Source organism: Protopterus annectens, chromosome 1.part2, assembly GCF_019279795.1.
Source record: "Protopterus annectens isolate FY-2018-M chromosome 1.part2, PAN1.0, whole genome shotgun sequence".
NCBI classification, from domain to species: Eukaryota; Metazoa; Chordata; order Ceratodontiformes; family Protopteridae; genus Protopterus; species Protopterus annectens.
In genome coordinates, this window is record NC_056727.1 from 808,528,015 (window position 1) to 808,547,124 (window position 19,110).

The 19,110-nt window shown below is 41.9% G+C and overlaps 1 protein-coding gene across 1 annotated transcript in view; it reads left to right on the plus strand.

Annotated features, from left to right (window-relative positions):
• The window catches only part of LOC122791266 (protein FAM98A-like), a gene marked incomplete at its 5' end in the record, with an annotated part of 841,249 nt that overhangs the window by 303,577 nt on the left and 518,562 nt on the right, over window positions 1-19,110 (plus strand). The window contains 1 exon segment of the mRNA XM_044058940.1: window positions 17,665-17,745. Within this exon segment, the coding sequence (XP_043914875.1) occupies window positions 17,665-17,745 (81 nt within the window).

A 19,110-nucleotide genomic window follows, 5' to 3' on the forward strand; every position in this document is an offset into this window, starting at 1 on the left:
GCCTTGGGCTTCATGGCATCCTGCATAATCTTGGTTCCACATGCCAGACTACATATGAGAAAACTACAGTGGTACCTAAAGAATTTATGGTCCCAACACAGGCACAGCCTAGAAGCAGAAATTCCTGCCTAAAACAGGAGTTCCTATGGTGGGCTCAAGCATGCCAGTCAAATCCAGGCCTACCTTTCCACAACTATCAAGCAAGCCAAACCATCACAACAGACGCCTCAGACCTAGGATGGGGGGCTCACATGCTGGACAAATGCGTACAAGGATTGTGGACACAGGACCAGCTCCATTTGCACATCAACCTAAAAGAAATGCTGGCAGTAAAGCTGGCAATCCAAAAATTCAGACCATTCCTCAAAGCAGGACATTTGATAAGGACAGACAACACCACAGTCATGTGGTACATCAACAAACAGGGAGGCACTCATTCATACCCCCTATGCAGAATGACTTTGGACCTTTGGAACCTGACGCTCAGCTACAACATCCAGTTACAGGCAATGTTCGTACCAGGAAAGGAGAATACTCTAGCAGACATGTTAAGCAGAACCACCTCGGATGCTCACGAATGGATGCTACACCCGGACATCTTCAAGGCCATCTCAAAGAAATGGGGAATGCCACAGATAGATCTATTCGCTTCCCCTCTCAATCACCAGTTCAAAAAATTCTGCACAAGGACGTTCCACCCACTTGCATGGAAAGTGGACTCGCTCTCCTTCAGCTGGAAAGGTCTGACAGCATATGCATTCCCACCTCTTCCCTTGATACACAAGGTATTACTAAAAATCAAGGAGGAACGTCCAAGGATAACCCTGATAGCTCCAAACTGGCCAAGACAACACCGGTACCCATTGCTGAGGAGCATGTCTCGGGACAAAATATGGCCAATACCCCTGATGCCTTTGATGTTAACCCAGAACAACTACAGCATCATGCATCCAAACCTAAAAACTTTGCAACTGACTGCATGGAACATCACATAGCAGCAACTAATCCAGAGCTTTCCCAAAGGGGTAAAGACATTATCCTTGAAGCCCGCAGACCTTCAACAAGAAGGAACTATGCAGGAAAATGGAAAAGGTTTGTCATTTGGAGTGCTGAAAGAGGAAAAGATGTGTCCAATATAGACATTGCTAACATTCTGGAGTATTTGGCAGAGCTTCTACATACAGGCCTGTCCTATTCCTCCATCAAGATACATGCATCAGCTATTTCAGCAGAATACAGCTTTGATCCACCTGTCTTTTCACATCCTTTACTCCGGCAGTTCCTCAGAGGGATCAAGAATGTAAAACCTCCTAGGAAACCACCATTGCCAGCTTGGGATTTGAACTTTGTGCTGGAAAAGTTGACACCGCACCTTTTGAACCAGCAGCAACAGCAGACCTGCAGCATCTATCGTGGAAAACTGCTTTCCTACTGGCAATAACCTCAGCAAGAAGGGTTTCTGAACTTCAGGCCCTAATGGCAGTACAACCCTTCCTAATCTTCCACCAAGATAGTGTCCATGAGGACTAATCCTACATTTATGCCTAAGGTGGTATCCAGAGTGTCTTTAAACCAGGCAATCCACCTACCTACCTTCTTCCCAAACCCACAAAACAGAGGGTAAAGAATGCTGCATACCTTGGATGTACATAGACAGCTACGCTACTACCTGGACAGAACAAAAAGTAACAGAAAAACTGACCAGCTGTTTGTAGCCTATGCAACAGGAAGGGAAGGAAAAGCGATTTCCAAACAGACAATCTCCAAATGGATAGGAAATTGCATACGATTCTGTTACTCCTTTCATGGAAAACCAATTCCACAGAACATAAGGCCTCATTCTACCAGGGCAACAGCCACTACCACAGCCTTCTTACGAGGAGTGGCAACCAAGGACATTATTGAGGCGGCTACTTGGACCTCCGTGCATACATTTGCCAAGCATTATAATTTACCTCTGTATTCCAGATCCCGAGCAGGGTTTGCCACTGCAGTACTGCAAGGGATCCTATCCACACCATAATCTATTCTTCCTCCTCCCTAGTTGGCTATGGTATTCTACCCAGTTGTTATGACTGCAGATGCATCCATGAAGGACATAGTACAGTTTTGTACCTACCATAAATGTAGATGTCCGAACTGGATAGCATCTGCAGTCAGGATTACCCTCCCTCCTTCCCCTCTGTGGTACTCCTAGGGTATTTACCCTCCTAATAGCTAGCTGGCGGGGGGGAGTCTCTTATGGTGTATTTGTTTGTATATATGTACATACATGCTTATTTTTTGTGTTTGCCTTCTATCTTTTTGGAAACATTGGCATTTACCCAAAATTTAGCCTTCCAAGAGGGCAACTGGTATCTGGGGCAAGAAACACTGAGGAAAATGGCGTCGGCTGATGCCTTTATACCCGAAGACCAACAGAGATGACGTCGGGTGAAGTGCGACATCAGCCGAAGCCGGACCCGGACTTTGGAATCTGGCCGACCGAAGGGCTGCCTGACGACAGGACAACCCAGTTGTTATGACTGCAGATGCTATCCAGTTCGGACATCTACATTTATGGTAGGTACAAAACTGTACTTTGCTGACCCTGAAACTATTTCTCAGGGACCCAAAGGGATTAAAGCCTCATCAGCAAAAAACCCAGATGTTCATCGTGTTTCACTGTTGCAGTCATGACTGTAGGGTTCTCCCCTGCCTGCAGGCAGTCCTCGGTCGGCCAGAATCCCAAAGTCTGGGTCCGGTGTCGGCTGTTCAACCATGCTTCCTGACATCAGAGCGCCAGGAGTACAAAGCCGACAGCCGACGCCATCTTCTCCAGTCTTTCTTGCCATGCGGTGATAGCAGTTCGCAAGTGCCGGTCAGCTGACTCCTGACTATTTTTTCTGATAAGCTTCTGTCCGAAGATTTTCTTCTCCACTCAAAGCTAAGTACCCCGTTGGGGAAACTTTTTTCTTGCTCCACTCCGATGTCAGAAACAGTTACTCAAGATGGCGGAGGATTTACTTACTATGATTAGGGGTTCACATCCCCCTCCAGATAAAAGGCCAAGGCAGGATGTTTATTATGATTCCTCTGATCAGGCTTCTGTTTGTTCAGTTTCTTCTTCTGACCAGGAATGTTCTTTCCCTCCTTATGAGGATTCTGATGCTGAGGAATCCATTCCTTCAGCTTCTCCCCTGAGGATTTCTCTTTTGGGGAAACTTTGCATGAAATGAGGGAACATTTCCACTGGGAAGGACAGGAGTATTCGGAATCTAAGAAAAGACTGAGGGATTTTCTTCTTCTTTCCCAACATTAGACCCCTGGCTATTCCTCCTGTTTTGGATATTGTGGATGATGCCTTTTTGGAGGCTAACTTAACCCCTGACTCTTTTCCTCCTGCTCCTGTTAAGCCTGATAGATATTACAGGGTTCCTGATTCCCACCAGTTTTTATACAAGAACCCTTCTGCTGACCCTGAAACCATTTCTCAAGGTCCTAAGGGAGTTAAGGCCGCTTCTGCCAAAAATCCCATTCCAACTGAAAAGGATTCTAGATCCTTATAAAGATGGGGCAAAAAGGTGTACATTTCTGCTACTTTGTCCATTAGGGCTTTAAACTGTCAGTTTCATATGCTGAAATACCAGCAATTTCTCTTGTCTGTTTTAAAACAAAAGCTTACTTCCATTTCTGCTTGTGCAGAGGATAAGGAATTACATGACTTACTGCATGCCACTGAACAAATTGGGAAGCATGGTTTACACTGTGGATTTGATGCCTTGGAGGCTTCCTGTAGGGCTGCTGCCTCCGGCACAGTCATTAGAAGGCATGCATGGCTAAAGGAACAAAATTTGCCTGAACAAGTAAAGGCTAAATTATTGGATGCTCCTGTTCAACATAATGTTTTGTCTGGATCAAAAGCTGAAGAGGTGATTAAAAAGATGGAGGATAAGGCGAAATCCATGCAAACAGTTTACAAGTACAGCCACCTAGATTTAGCAGGAATTGGCCTTCAAAAAATTGGTCCTTTCCCTCTTCAGACAGGCCTCAGAGGGGTAGATATAGACGCTCCAGAGGAAGGCCTCAAACACAAGCTTCTTATCGACCAAGACAGTGGACTGCTTTCCAGCCCTAGGGGAGGAGAGGACAGGTCACAAACTCATAGGAAACAAACTCAATGACTCCCTCTGTTGGGCTACAGGAATTTCTTGCCTGGAAGCCCCTCTCGGAGGAAAACTCTCTCTCTTTTATCAAAATTGGACTCGTATAACCCAAGACAAGTGGGTTTTGGATGTGGTTGTAAGAGGTTACAAATTCCATTTTCATACCTTGCCAAGGCCAAGCGGATGGCCAGACCTTCCAAAACATCAATGGACGGAGGCCTTAAACCAGGTGGAAGCTCTTTTGGCTATGAAAGCCATAGAACTGGTTCCACTTTCAGAGATGGGACAAGGTTTTTACTCAAGGCTCTTTCTAGTCCCCAGGAAGCAAAACTCATGGAGACCCATTCTGGATCTGTCGGTCTTGAACACCTTTCTAGAGATTCCAAAATTCAAGATGCTTACTCTACAGCAGCTACTTCCAATGCTGTGCAAAGATGCATGGATGGTAACTTTGGATTTAAAGGAAGCATATTTACACATTCCCATCAGGCAGGAACGCAGAAAATACCTCAGGTTCAAGGCCAGATCGAGGCACTTTCAATTCTCTGCGCTGCCCTTTGGATTGTCTACTGCGCCCGTGGTCTTCACCAAATGCCTGGCTCCAGTAGTAGCTTACTGCTGACTCAAGGGAATTCAAATTTACCCTTATCTGGATGATTGTCTAATTCAGGCAGACAGCAAGGATGTCTTACTCCAGCATCTAGAATTTGTACAGAACCTCCTCAAGTTCCTGGGATTCTCTGTAAACATAAAAAAGTCAAATTTGACACCATCACAACACCACAACCCAGATGACATTTCTGACATCCGTAAAAGAATTACAACTGGCTTCAACTTTCAAAACCTTGGCAACTTTAACTCAACTATCTGCAAGGAGATTCCTGCAGGCTTTGGGTTACATGGCCTCCTGCATCCTTCTCGCACCTTATGCAAAGACTACACATGAGGAAAATACAGTGGTACCTAAAAAGTGTATGGTCTCAGCATTGCCACAGTTTAGACATACTGATCTCCGTCTTTCCTTGCCTTCAAAAGGAATTTCTTTGGTGGTCCAGGGCATGTGCTCTAAACAAAGGGAAACCCTTCTGTCTACATCCTGCCACTCCGATTCTAACCACGGACGCCTCGGATTATGCTTGGGGAGCCCATTTTCAGGGCAACTGTCTGCAGGGCCTTTGGACAAAGGATCAGAAGCACCTGCATATCAATTTAAAGGAAATGTTAGCCGTTCAGAAAGCTCTAATGGCCTTCAGGAATCTTCTACAACCAGGACAACTACTAATACGGACAGACAACACCACAGTTATGTGGTACATAAACAAGCAAGGGGGATCTCATTCCTACCCCCTTTGCAAACTAGCCATGGATCTATGGAACACCGCTCTAGCTTGCAATCTGGATCTTCAAGCTCAGTTTCTACCAGGGAAACAAAACTTCCTGGCAGACAGTCTGGGCAGAAGCCTTTCGGATCCACACGAGTGGATGCTGGACACCAAAATATTCAGGATAACAGCAGTCTGGGGATGTCCTCACATAGACCTCTTTGCATCCCATCTCAATCATCTACTACAGAATTTTTGCACCAAGGCTTTCCACAAAGAGGCTTGGAAAGTGGATGCCCTGTCATTCAATTGGAGGAACCTATCGGGATATGCCTTTCCGCCTCTTCCTCTTCTTACAAGGGTCTTATTAAAGATAAAACAGGACAAGCCCAAGATGATAATCTTGCTGGCCCCAAATTGGCCTTGACAGTTTTGGTATCCAACTCTAAAGAACCTATGTCTGGAGCCCCCTTGGGTTTTACCTCAGTCTCCGAACCTTCTGGCCCAACATCAGGGTCAGGTTCTACACTCTCATGTCAGAGCTCTCAGCCTGGCGGCCTGGTTAATCCAGGGCCTTTGATTTCTTCTTTCCTACCCAAGCAGGTTATGGATGTCATTTTAGAAGCCAGACGTCCTAGCACTAGAAAATCTTATGAGGAAAATGGAAAAGATTTTGTTCCTGGATGCAGGCTCAGGATTCTGATCCTCTTCTTCCTAACATTCCTTTAATTTTACTTTACTTGACATATCTCTTACATAAGGGTCTCTCTTTCTCTTTCATTAAGATACATGCCTCTGCTATCTCTGCTCATTATAATACAGACCCTCCCATCTTTTCCAACCAGCTCATGAGACAGTTTCTCAGAGGAGCTAAGAACTTAAGACCTCCTAGATCTCCTCCCATTCCTGCTTGGGATCTCAACTATGTTTTGGAAAAACTAACCTTGCCTCCTTTTGAGCCTGCTGCCTCTTCTGACATGTTTTTATCTTGGAAGACAGCTATCCTGTTAGCCCTAACCTCTGCCAGGAGAGTTTCAGAGTTACAAGCTCTTATGGCTGTGGAACCTTATATTATTTTTCATCAAGACAGGGTATCTTTGAGGACTAATCCTACCTTCATGCCTAAGGTGGTTTCCAAAGTGGCTTTAAATCAAACTATCCACTTGCCAACCTTTTTCCCCACTCCTCAAAATAAAGGGGAAAGGATCTTACATTCCTTGGATGTACACAGACAACTACGTTTTACCTGGACAGAACCAAGGACTTCAGAAAATCAGAACAATTGTTTGTTTCTTATGCTTCAAGTTCCCAAGGTAAAGCCATTTCAAAACGGACCATTTCTAAATGGATTGCTCATGGAATCAGATTTTGTTATTCACACCATGGAAAGCAAATCCCAGGGAGTATACGGACTCATTCCACCAGAGCTGCTGCCACTTCTGCGGCCTTCCTCAGGGGAGTTCCTACCTAAGACATTTTGGAAGCTGCAACTTGGAGTTCAGTGCATACTTTTTCTAAGCACTACAATCTACCTCTCTACTCAAAGTCTAGGGCAGGCTTTGCCTCTGCAGTCTTGCAGGGCCTTTTAGCCGCCCCGTCTTCTTTATGACCACCTCCCTTTCTTTCAGCTTTGGGATTCTACAGTACAGTCATGACTGCAACAGTGAAACACGATGAACATAGTACAGTTGTGCACACCTACCATAAATGTAGATGTTCGAGTGTCTTCACTGTTGCAGTCTGGGTTTCCCTCCCTCCTGTCCCCTCTTATTTTTACTTTTGTGTAGTTCCTTTTTTCACCATTCTTCTGAGGTGTATTTGCAAAGGATGTGGGACCTTTTTCATTTTGGGACTCCTGACATCTGGGGCAAGAAAAACTGGAGAAGATGGCGTCAGCTGTCGGCTTTGTACTCCTGGCGCTCTGACGTCAGGGAGCATGGTTGAACAGCCGACGCCGGACCCAGACTTTGGGATTCTGGCCGACCAAGGACTGCTTGCCGGCAGGGGAGAACCCTACAGTCATGACTGCAACAGTGAAGACACTCGAACATCTACATTTATGGTAAGTGTACACAACTGTACTTTCCCCTCTGACAGAGATCCCAGAGCATTAGACAGATGGGGAACGAAAGTATATATACGTCTGCAACCTTAGCAATGAGGGCCTTAAATTGCCAGTTTCACATGCTAAAATATCAGCAATTTTTGATGTCTCAGTTAAAACAAAAAATGCTTCCAGATTCAGATCCTCCTAATTTTAAGGAAATGCAAGATTTATTGCGTGCAGCTGAACAAGTGGGAAAGCATACTTTGCAATGTGTTTTTGATTCTTTAGAGGCCTCCTGTAGAGCAGCAGTTACAGGCTCTGTCATTAGAAGGCATGCTTCCTTGCCTTCAACAGGAGTTTCGATGGTGGGCTCAAGCTCGTCACCTCAACAAGGGACAGCCTTTTACTCAACCCACAGCCAGGGAAACCCTGACAACAGATGGATCGGATTATGTCTGGGGAGCACACATGGCAGGAAAATGTATTCAGGGCAAGTGGCCTGCAGAACAAAGGCATCTTCACATCAATCAAAAAGAGATGTTAGCTGTACAAAATGCCCTTATAGCTTTCAAGGACATGCTGCATCCAGGACAACTATGACTAAAAACAGACAACACCACAGTAATGTGGTACATAAACAAGCAAGGGGGCAGTCACTCCTACCCCCTCTGCAGACAAGCCATGACCTTGTGGAACACAGCTCTAAACTGTCAAGTTCATTCAAGCACAATTCCTGCCAGGAGGGAAAAACACACTGACAGACGACTTAAGCAGAAACATCATGGATCCCCACGAATAGGAATTGAATCCACAAATATTCAGAATGATAACACAAAAATGGTGGAGCCCGGCCATAGATCTGTTTGCATCCCCAATGAACTACCAGCTACAGAAGTTCTGCACAAGGAGTTACCATCCACAAGCATGGAAAGTGGATGCCCTCTCATTCATCTGGAAAAACCTGCAAGTATATGCTTTCCTTCCACTACCTCTCCTTCCAAAGGTTCTCATAAAAGCCAGACAAGAAGAGCCAAAGATGATCCTGATTGCTGCACACTGGCCACACCAGCACTGGTACCCAATCTTAAGGAATTTTGCACAAGAACCACCCTGGATATTGCCTCAAATTCCACATCTGCTGACTCAGCACAACAATCAGATACTTCACAGTCAGCTACAGACCTTAAACCTAGCTGCATGGAAAATTCCTTAGTCAAGCAAGCAATGCCTCTCTCCAAAGCTGTTATGGATGTCATTCTGGAGGCCCGAAGGCCTAGTACCAGGAAAGCCTATTCGGATAAATGGAAGAGATTCTGTGCCTGGAACCAGGCTCACAGCCTTGACCCTCTTGTCCCAAACATTCCACAATATTTAACTGAGATGCTGGACAAAGGTCTGTCTCTTTCATCCATCATGATCCACGCTTCTGCCATCTCGGCTCACTACAACACGGATCCTCCAATTTTCTCTAATCCATTGCTAAAACAGTACCTCAGAGGGGCTAAAAACATAAGACCGCCCCGTAGAGCACCTACTCCAACTTGGGACCTCAACTTTGTTTTGGAAAAATTAACTTTACCTCCCTTTGAGCCAGCTAACACAGCAGAATTAAAATATATTTCTTGGAAAACTGCTCTGCTCCTGGCAATAAAATCAGCTCGAAGAGTTTCAGAATTACAGGCACTAATGGCAGTGGAACCTTTACTCATTTTCCACCAGGACAGGGTGTCCTTAAGAACTAACCCTACATTTATGCCAAAGGTGGTTTCAAGTGTGGCTCTAAACCAAACTATTCACTTGCCAGCTTTTTATCCAAAACCACAGAATAAAGGGGAGAGACTACTGCATTCTTTGGACATTCACAGGCAGTTACGCTTCTACTTGGACAAAACCAAAGCTTTCAGAAAATTTGAGCAATTCCTGGTAGCATATGCTGCAGGAGCACAGGGAAAAGCCATTTCAAAACAGACCATTTCAAAATGGATAGGACATTGCATACGTTTCTGCTACACACACCATAGGAAACCTATACCTAGCAGCATTAGATCTCACTCCACCAGGGCAACAGCCACTTCAACTGCCTACCTCAGAGGAGTGCCTACCAAGGACATTTTGGAAGCAGCAACATGGAGTTCTGTGCATACCTTCACCAAGCATTACCATCTGCCTTTATACTCTAAATCCAGAGCTGGTTTCGCCACTGCTGTGCTGCAGGGCCTTATAGCCACACCTAATGCCTTTTAGAACCAGCCAACCTACCTCAGCTTTGGGATTCTACCCAAGTGTAATGACTGCAGCAGTGTAACACTATGAACATAGTACAGTTTTGTACCTACCATAAATGTAGATGTTCCGAGTGTATGCACTGCTGCAGTCCAGGTTACCCTCCCGCCTTCCCCTCTTACTTGCTGGTACATACCTATGTCTTCTACCCTTTACTACCTATGGGGAGTATTTTCTGGTAACTGAAAGTTGTTGTTTGCTTTTCTTATGTATGTTTTATTAGCAATTTGAATTGCCTACCTTTTGGTGGCACCTGACATCTGGGGCAAGAAAAACTGAAGAAAATGGCGTCTGCTGCATCTTGTATACCCCCTGTCGCACTGACATCAGGGAGTAGGCGACAGCAGCCGGCGCTGGACCAAGACTTTGAAACTCAGGCCGACTGGGGAACCGCCTGATGGCAGGATAACCCATGTGTAATGACTGCAGCAGTGTATACACTCAAACATCTACATTTATGGTACGTACAAAACTATACTTTTTGTCTTCAATGGTAAAACAAGACTAGTGACATAGTGTGAGAGATCCAGAAATCCAGATTCAGGACTGAGAAGGCACTCCTTTAAAGGTGGAGGCGTGTAGAGGAATGTATTATCCCTACTGCACATATAATTCGCAAAAAAAAAAAAAAAGGGGGTCAAACTTATTTCGCGTATCAAAGCTTACTTAAATGATTTCTTATTCGCAAAATACAAAATGAAGCACTTGAACGCTCCAAATGAATTTCTAAGTAAATGAACTGTCCAAAACTGCGACATGTGCACCAGGGTAATCCTATGGGCTAGGCTTGTAAAGGCTCCAGGGCCATTAGCCTAGTACACACCTATGAACCTATATTGAAAAAGTATTCGAATATCTACGGAGAATGTTTGAAATCAAGTCTGGGTCTCATAATGTATAAAATGAGAAAAAAGACCACATTTTTTAAACTATGAGCTTCTTTTCGCATTAATTAAAGCTATTCAAGATATTTGAGGCATACAAAGTGTTTGCATGTCCGTGCAGTATTACAGTACAGTTATTTCGCAAAATACAGCAATTTCAAAGCATATTTCGCTAAGTGCAGTATTTCAGTGTAATAAATCGTGCATTTGAGTGGTATTACAAGTACTGGCTGTGTGTGCATGTTCGTTTGTAATTACAAGGGCCATATTTTCAGTGTGTTTGGGCATACTTTGTTGGCATTTCAGACGGATTTCAAAAAACAGCTCCACTTGTATTTGATAATAATATTGCAGAGAATTGGAGATTCTTTGAGAAAGAGTACGCTATTTCCATGCAAGCTGCATTTTCTGATAAAGATGACCTTACAAAGGCATTTATTCTGCTTAATTTAGCTGGTTCCGACGCCATAGAAAGAGAGAGCTCATTTATGAATGCACCTGGTGTATTTGCAAGGTAGGGGGAATACCAACATATAGTGGTACTGGCTGAGCAAAGGAAGACCTGAGTGCTTAAAACGTAAATTTAGAGAAATGTGTAACCCCCAGACGAATATTAAGATGGAAAGGCACTTATTTTACAGAAGAGATCAAAAGCCTGACTTAAAAAAACAAAGCTAAAACATGCAGATTTGGTGATTTAAGGGATGAGTTGATAAAAGACAGACTTGTGTGTGGTATTAAAGATGATGCTGAGAGGTTTTGCTTTGTGACATTGATTTAACTTTGAATAAGGCCATTGAGATTTGTCAGATATATGAGCTCACAGAAAAGCACACAAATATGCTTACAAATGAGAAATGCATGCTTCCAGTATCTTCTAAAGCTCATGTTGAATAGTATGCAGCACATGGTTAAAAGAAGCAGGCCCAAGCACATGGCAGCAACTGTAAGCCCTGCAACAGTCATTAGGAAACCCCATACTTTTTAGCAAATTCCAGAGTGTGCACAGTCTCAATGAAGCACAAGAGTGAGTCAGCAAACTCAAAGAATGTGCCTCTACCCAGTTTTATAGTCAGTTGTCGTAATTGTGGTGCAAATCATGAACCCAAAAGAGAAAAGTGCTTAGCACAAATGCAGCAAGTGGAATAATTTCAAAAGGTTTTGTAAATCCAATAAGGGACATCCTTTTATTAAAAGGGAACATTCAAGGAGACAAATTGATCAACTAGAAAGCTGCGTCCCTACTTTTTATGTTAATGGTGTGTCTGTGCTTAATGAAACCATCAGTGCAGTAGATTTATGGGCAAAGAATGAAGTGTTTTGTTCTGTTTGGATAAATGGAAAACTCACAGAGCTCAAAGTTGACACCGTTCAAAGTGCAGTGTTATGTCAGCAGAAACATTTGCTAGAGTATGTGCTGGTGAGAAGCTTTTTTTGGCAAAGTGTGCAAAGCTCGTTGCTTAATGGTGGTGAAGAAATTCAGACTGAAGATTCAGTAATATTTTCATGTTACTCTGCTGGGAACAGCTATGACTTGCAATTTTATGTAGGCAAGAGGTAGTTTGAAAATGGGACTACTTTTCTTTAATAAGGAAGTTCACCTTGTTAGCTTAAAAGACCACTATTCTAATTTTGCCCACCTATGCTGATCTTTTCGAAGGCAAACTAGGTAAACTCCCAGTTGTGTACTCCATGAAGTTGGACCCTGAAGTCAGTCCAGTTGTCAGGCCAGCCTGGAAAGTTCCAGTACCTATGCAGAACAGAGTCATCGTTGAGCTAGGTAACTTGGTGCAGCAAAGTGTGATTTGTACAGCTGATGAACCAACTGAGTGGGTATCCTCCATGGTTGTTGCTCATAAGAAAAGCTCAGATGATATCAGAATATGTATTGATCCACGAGATTTGAACAAAGCACTGAAAAGACCTCATCATCCAATGTTGTACAGTCTAAGAAGTTGCTGCTCTCATGCCAAATGCCACCATTTTTTCTGTCTTGGATTCAAAGAGTTCATTTTGTCAAATTTTGCTTGACTGAAAATCCTTGTTGCTAACTACTTTCAGTACTCCTTTTGGCAGGTACAGATTTTTGAGAATGCCATTTGGGATAAATTCTGAAGTCTTCCAGCATGCAATGGAACAAATTTCCTTTGGGTATCCGTGTGCTATTATGGAGGATGATATTCTAGTAGGAGGTAATGGTGTAGCCGAGCGTGAAAGAAATCCAAGAAAGTTCTGAAAAGAGCACATGAAGCGAATCTTAAGCTGGATCATCAGAAGTGCAAATTCACACAGAGAAGTTACTTATATTGGTCATTTATTTATTGTTCAGGCTTTTACAACCAGATCCTTCCAAGCAAACCGCTGTGGTTGAGATGAGATAGTGTTCAAACCCTACGGCATTTTCTTCACATGGTTAACTACCTAGGCAAGTTCATTCCAGACTTGAGCCAACTTTCAGCACCACTTGGAGAGCTCACACGCAAAGATGTACCCTGGTTATGGTCAGAGCAACCAAAGAGCATTTGATGTCCTGAAACAGAGAATTGCCAGTCCAACTCTCGATACTATGATGTTCACAAACCAGTAACTCTTTCTTGTGATGCTTCGAAGTTTGGTTTTTGTGCAGTCATTCTTCAAGGGGTAGACCAATAGCGTATGCTTTCAGAACTCTAACCCAAACTGAAATGCAGTATGCGCAGGTAAAGAACTCCTGGCAATTGTGCTTGCATGTTCGAAGTTCCATGATTATGGCAAACCTGTCCAGACTGAAACATACTACCAATCTCTAGTCACTGTTTTGAGAAAGTTTATGCATACAGCTGCTGCCAGATTGCAACGCATGATGCTCAAATTTGCAAACGTATAATTTCAATCTTGACTACACAAAAGGCAAGCTTCTTTATCTTGCTGATATTTTATCCAGATCACCCAGAAATACCACTAAACAGCATGAAAGTGAGAAACTTGATTTTGAAGTCATGGAAGTGAGAATGTTTTCTTCCACATGTTTTGATGCTCTTAAGTCATAGAACCTCAGATCCAGTTCTTCAGAAGCTCAACCGCTTTATCAGTCGAGGATGGCAATCAAAGCAGTCTTGTTTACCAGTTGAAGTGCAACCTTATTTTCCTTAACAGAGATGAGATTTTGTTTGACAGTGGTACCATCTTGAAAGGTCCAAAAGTAATTGTTCCAAAATCCTTGCAACAAGAGTATATTACTGTCCTGCACCGTGGCCACCCAGGAACAGATTCTACCAAAAGGGCAAGAGGATTAGTATTTTGACCTTTTATGTTACAGAATATTGAGAGAGTACTTTAATCTTGTTCTGTATGTAATAGTACTAGGCCACATCAACAGAATCACTTCAGCTAAACCAGATTCCTGAACTACTTTGGTTGACAGTAGTAACAGACATTTTCGAATGGAATGGCCAGTGTTATTTGGTGTTAGTAGACTCTTATTCTAATTGTTTCAAGAATGACCTACTTCCTAACCTAGCATTTGGTACTGTCATTACTAAGATGAAGTGTCACTTTGCGGTCCGTGGTAGCCCTCGCAAAGTTTATTTCTGACAACGGTACACAGTTTACAAGCCAACAGTTCAAAAGATTTGCTCAACAGTGGGACTTTACTCATGTTATAAGTAGCCCTGATTACCAGCAGTCCAATGGTTTAGAAGAAAGTGCAGGTCAAAGTGCAAAACAATTACTAGAGAAGTCGAAATGAAACCATAGCAATGTATTTTTGAATCTCAGAAATGTTTCTTGTGGTAAACATTTTGGTTCACCTGCACAGAAACTTCTGCCGAGACAGACAAGAACCACACTACCAATTAGTAGTTCATTATTGTTTCCATATGTGAAGAACAACGTATCAGTGAAAGCCCATCTGTTAAAGAAGCGCTTATCCCAGAAGTCCTATTATGACAAGTCCAACAAAAAAGGCTCAATCCATTACGAGGAAGGGAGATAGTGAGGATGCAGACATCCAGAGGTTTTGATTGGATAGGTGTCCTGAAAAGTATATGTTCAAAGCCGAGGTCATACATTGTGGAATCACAAGGAGCAGAATTTAGGTGGGATCCAAAACATTTAATGCCAGTGTCTGAGCCTGTATTGCAGTATCATGCCTGCAAGAGAGACTCTATACATCTCAGAGTTGAGTTATCCAGCATTCCAGTAAATAACCCTGTTCCTGTATAGTCCTGAAACTCCTGAGGTAGGTTGTTCACCATTGACTGTCCCTGTTAATAAACCCAGTTCTGATTGCTATATTATTAGATCAGGTCGCATTTCCAGACCATGTTCTAGATACACGGCAACTTGGACGTGAATGTTGTGTTTATTTTTTATTGTCTGTACAACTGCATGTTTCTTTTCAAATGTTGTTATATTGTGGGCAATTCATTAAAGAGGGAGGATATAGATCGATATGAATGCTTACCTTTAAGAAGATTTCCAGGGGCTTACAGAAGTGTATAAATACTGAGTACGTGCGAGCCTGACTGCCATTTTGTAGTAAGCGGTTGATGTAGGCATGTATGCCTGTGCAGTCTGTCAATTAATCAGTTTGTATTTTGTACTGCTGCTGTCCATCCTGATGTGTTTCTGTATAATAAAGCATATAAACGAACTACCCCACCTGTTCATCTTCAGTGGTAAGACAAGACGAGCGACATAAGTGTATAACCTGCTAACAGTCACCATCCAAGATTCTAGATGATAAATTCATGTTAGAGGGTCTGTGTATAAGCAGGAATTCTTTAATCCTTGCTGACTTCAAATAACTTTCCATATATCAGAGTTCCTGTACTTATAATGTTGAGTTTGTTCAGTGGTTTTTGGACTGGGTAAACAAAAATGCCCCGAATCAGCTTGTCATCAAACTGACCAGGGGCGTAAACATTCTTGACTTACTGCTTACAAACTTGGCTCGTATTTCCATCCCATGGTTGATTCTTCATTAGCGATGTCTGACCATAATCTTAGTAACCTTTGTACTCAAAACTTAAACTCCCTGTGTTGCAAACTCCACTCTCTTTAAAGACTTAAAAAAAAAGCCAGCCTCATACAACTGTGTGAAATGTTTAAATTTACTATATGTTGCATGACAAACACTGCCACAGTAGTGTGGTACATAAACAAGGAGTACAATATGTTATCCCTGTTAAAGACTTATGATTGCCTGGGAACTAGCACTTCAGTACAGTCTAATATACCCAGTTAGAGATTGCAGCAGACAAGCTCAGCTTGACAAGCATAGACCCTCATGAATGAAAACTACACCCGGAGTCTTCCAGGAATTGATCCAGCAGTGGGGATCACTTCATGTAGATCTGTTTGCCTCCTTACAAAACAGACTGTTAAACAAGTTCTACTCCACAATTTGTTGCAAACAGGCCTGGAAGATAGTAGCAATTTTATTCCCATGAACAGGAATGTTCCCATATGCCCTCACACCGATGACACTGTATCCCCATAAAGATTCTGATCTACCCTCTAACGCTATTGGTGGTTACTGCATTCTTTTGGAGTTAGAGGAGCAATTATTACAAACTTCCTCATGAACTGGAGTTACTCTCGGAAGACGGGTGTTGTTTGACCTAGTCTTAAAGCAGTTAATTTGAACTCCTGGATGTTAAGAGTTTTGTTAACTTTTAGGCACCATTTTTTGAGGATATGCTGCAGGTTTTAACGGAGGGGAAAAATTGGTTACTAGACCATTGTATATGTACAAATGGAAAAGATTTTCTACTTGTTCTGGTTCTTGGAGTGGAACCGCTTCAAGGCCCAGTGTCTCTAGGTGCTCTTATTCCCTTTTTTTGTTTTTTAACACCTTTATTGAATTATTGAGTTATTACTTAAAACCTAGGCATATCTGTATTTATATTAACATATTCCCACTTGCAAACGTTATGTTACATATATTCTTTTCTGTATTTATCAATTCAGTGTGATTTAAATTGATCAGTTCTTGCCTACCCTTAAATCTCACTTCTCCAAAATGTTCTTCTACATGTGTTGTTTTATGAAGACAGACTTCTGAGCGTACCGCTCTGTTGCTGGGTTTAGGCATAACGTAGCATAGTACGTAATCTTGAACTTAGATTTAGCATTGCTCCTAATTTATTTTTTTCAGTTTTAGACCTGTATGACTACAAAAGTATTCAACTGAACTAAGCTCATGCAAAAAACTCTTCTCTAACTACATGTGGTGCACTAATATGAAGAGCTCTTCTGAAAAATAAGTCTATTTCTGACCCTTTGTTGTGATTTGTTTTAAATGTCTGCACTGTGAATTGTAATGCTCAGAGGTTGAGATGCATGTTCCTTAGCGACACGCAGTCTTGCAGTATTTAGCAGGCATCCTAGCAACTTTGTTCTAGATTCTGAAGGCTTGAGCTTTGAGGTATGTATAACTGAAAACAAACTTTTTTTTAAACAAGAAACATCTTTATTAAATTATTACTTATGACCTAGATTATCATACATTTATATTCATGAAAACTAACCATATTGACAGTCTTAGTTGCAAACATTATACATCAGTTATAATCTACCAGTCATTGTCAGTTAAACATTGCAGAGCTAATTTAAATCCTGCCTTCTTTTAAACCTCATTTCTCCCCTATATTGTTCCTACAGTTCCCATTTTTTCTGTGTAGTTTGCTTCTACCCTTTTCTAAAAATCCCAATTCCAGTAAAATCAGACATATTTTTGATCTTGTGCAGAACTACAAGTGTAATAACAAAACAGTAGTTAACCTTGTAAGAGACATTTAGTTTTGGTAAGTCCTATTCTGTAACGTTTGGATTGTAGTTTTGTATAGGTAAACAGTAACAGATATCACTGAAAATATGGGCTCTTTTCAAAAACAAGATGCTCATTTTGTATTAAGATGCACTTCTTAGTACCCATATACTGTTAGTGCTGATGCCCTTTCGTGCTGGAATAATGTAATATATTTTTTTAATTTTTACAGTTGAGAGAGACCTTATCAAAAGTGCCGCATAATTTTGTGGGGAAACCCCTTCTGAAGAAACCACTGGGACCACTTCATTGGGTAAGTAGCTTAACTTGGGATGCTTGCAGTAGGTGCTGCTATGTGTGATTTCCTGAAAAATAACATTTTAATAGGATTTTTTTGTAAAGCGTTAATATGTCTCAGTTAATAGGATTAACTAGTCATTAATTAGTTGTAGATGGTAATAATATTAAAAGGCCATTGCAGATGTAAGTTGGGCTTGACAATGAATTGTGCATCTGTTAGTGGTCAGACAGAAAAGGGCTTTGAGTACCAGACATGAGATGGTAATTTATGACTTCTTAGCCTATCAAACATTGTAGCAGGTATGCACAAGAGCCACAGTTTGGGTAGAGGGAATGAATGGCTGGTAAAATTATTTTTTTAATGCAGAAACTGCACAGAGTATCAACTATCCTAACTTTTGCACTATTTGTGTATGTTGGATGTCGTAGTGACACATGAACCTTAGTGAGCATCCCTGAGAAAACTGGGACTAAATAGAAAGGAAATTGTTACACACAATCCTAACTGAGATGTAAACTGAAAGGAAATTGTTACACAGAAAGCCATAATGGCATTGTAAAATGAGATGCATAATAGAGTGGACAAAATGTGAAGTGATGTTGATCCCCATTTTAAAAAGGGGATCAATAGTATACATTTCTTTGAGGATAAGATTGTGCAGTGAGCACCTCAAAGAGAAGAAAAGTAGATGATAATGATAGAAGTCACCATTAAGATGGCAGCAAGTGTGAAAGTATTGACTGAGCCTTACTGTAAAGCATACAGTCCTTCTTGGTGCTGCACAAGGAGCTGGCATATTTCTTGATTGAACAGTCTTGGTTCTAATTTTACTTTATTGCGTAGTTATGATCTATGTATAAATTGGTATCTAGTTATTTTGATCTACATACAGTGAGCTCTGCTGCTAAAACAGAGGTAAGGTTAACAAGGTCAGAAGTTGTGAGTGGAAAGCAGACTCTGACCTAACAGAGCTGTACTTTATGCTATAGCAAAGGGACCCAGTAGTGGTGTAAATGTTAATAGGGTTACAACAGATCTTTTGGAATAGTAATACATGTTTGTGTGAAGCAACAATGAAATTGAAAAGGGCTGTTGCTACAGGATAGTAATGACCGTTGTTCCACTGTCATTAGCAATATCGTGAGAAGCTTCATTTCATCCTGCAGTGCGTCTTTCAGTGTCAGTGAGGTTCAGACTACTATAATGGTACTGCTTAGATGAAGTAATCTCAAGGTAGTCTGACATAGTTTTTTTTTCAGGTTTGTTTTGTTTATTCATCTGTGATGTTAGCTAGGTTTATTTTAAATTTATGCTCGTCTTACCACGTCGTCATCGTCAACCCCATTTTTCCCATTTCTACATGGGGTTTGGGGTGTG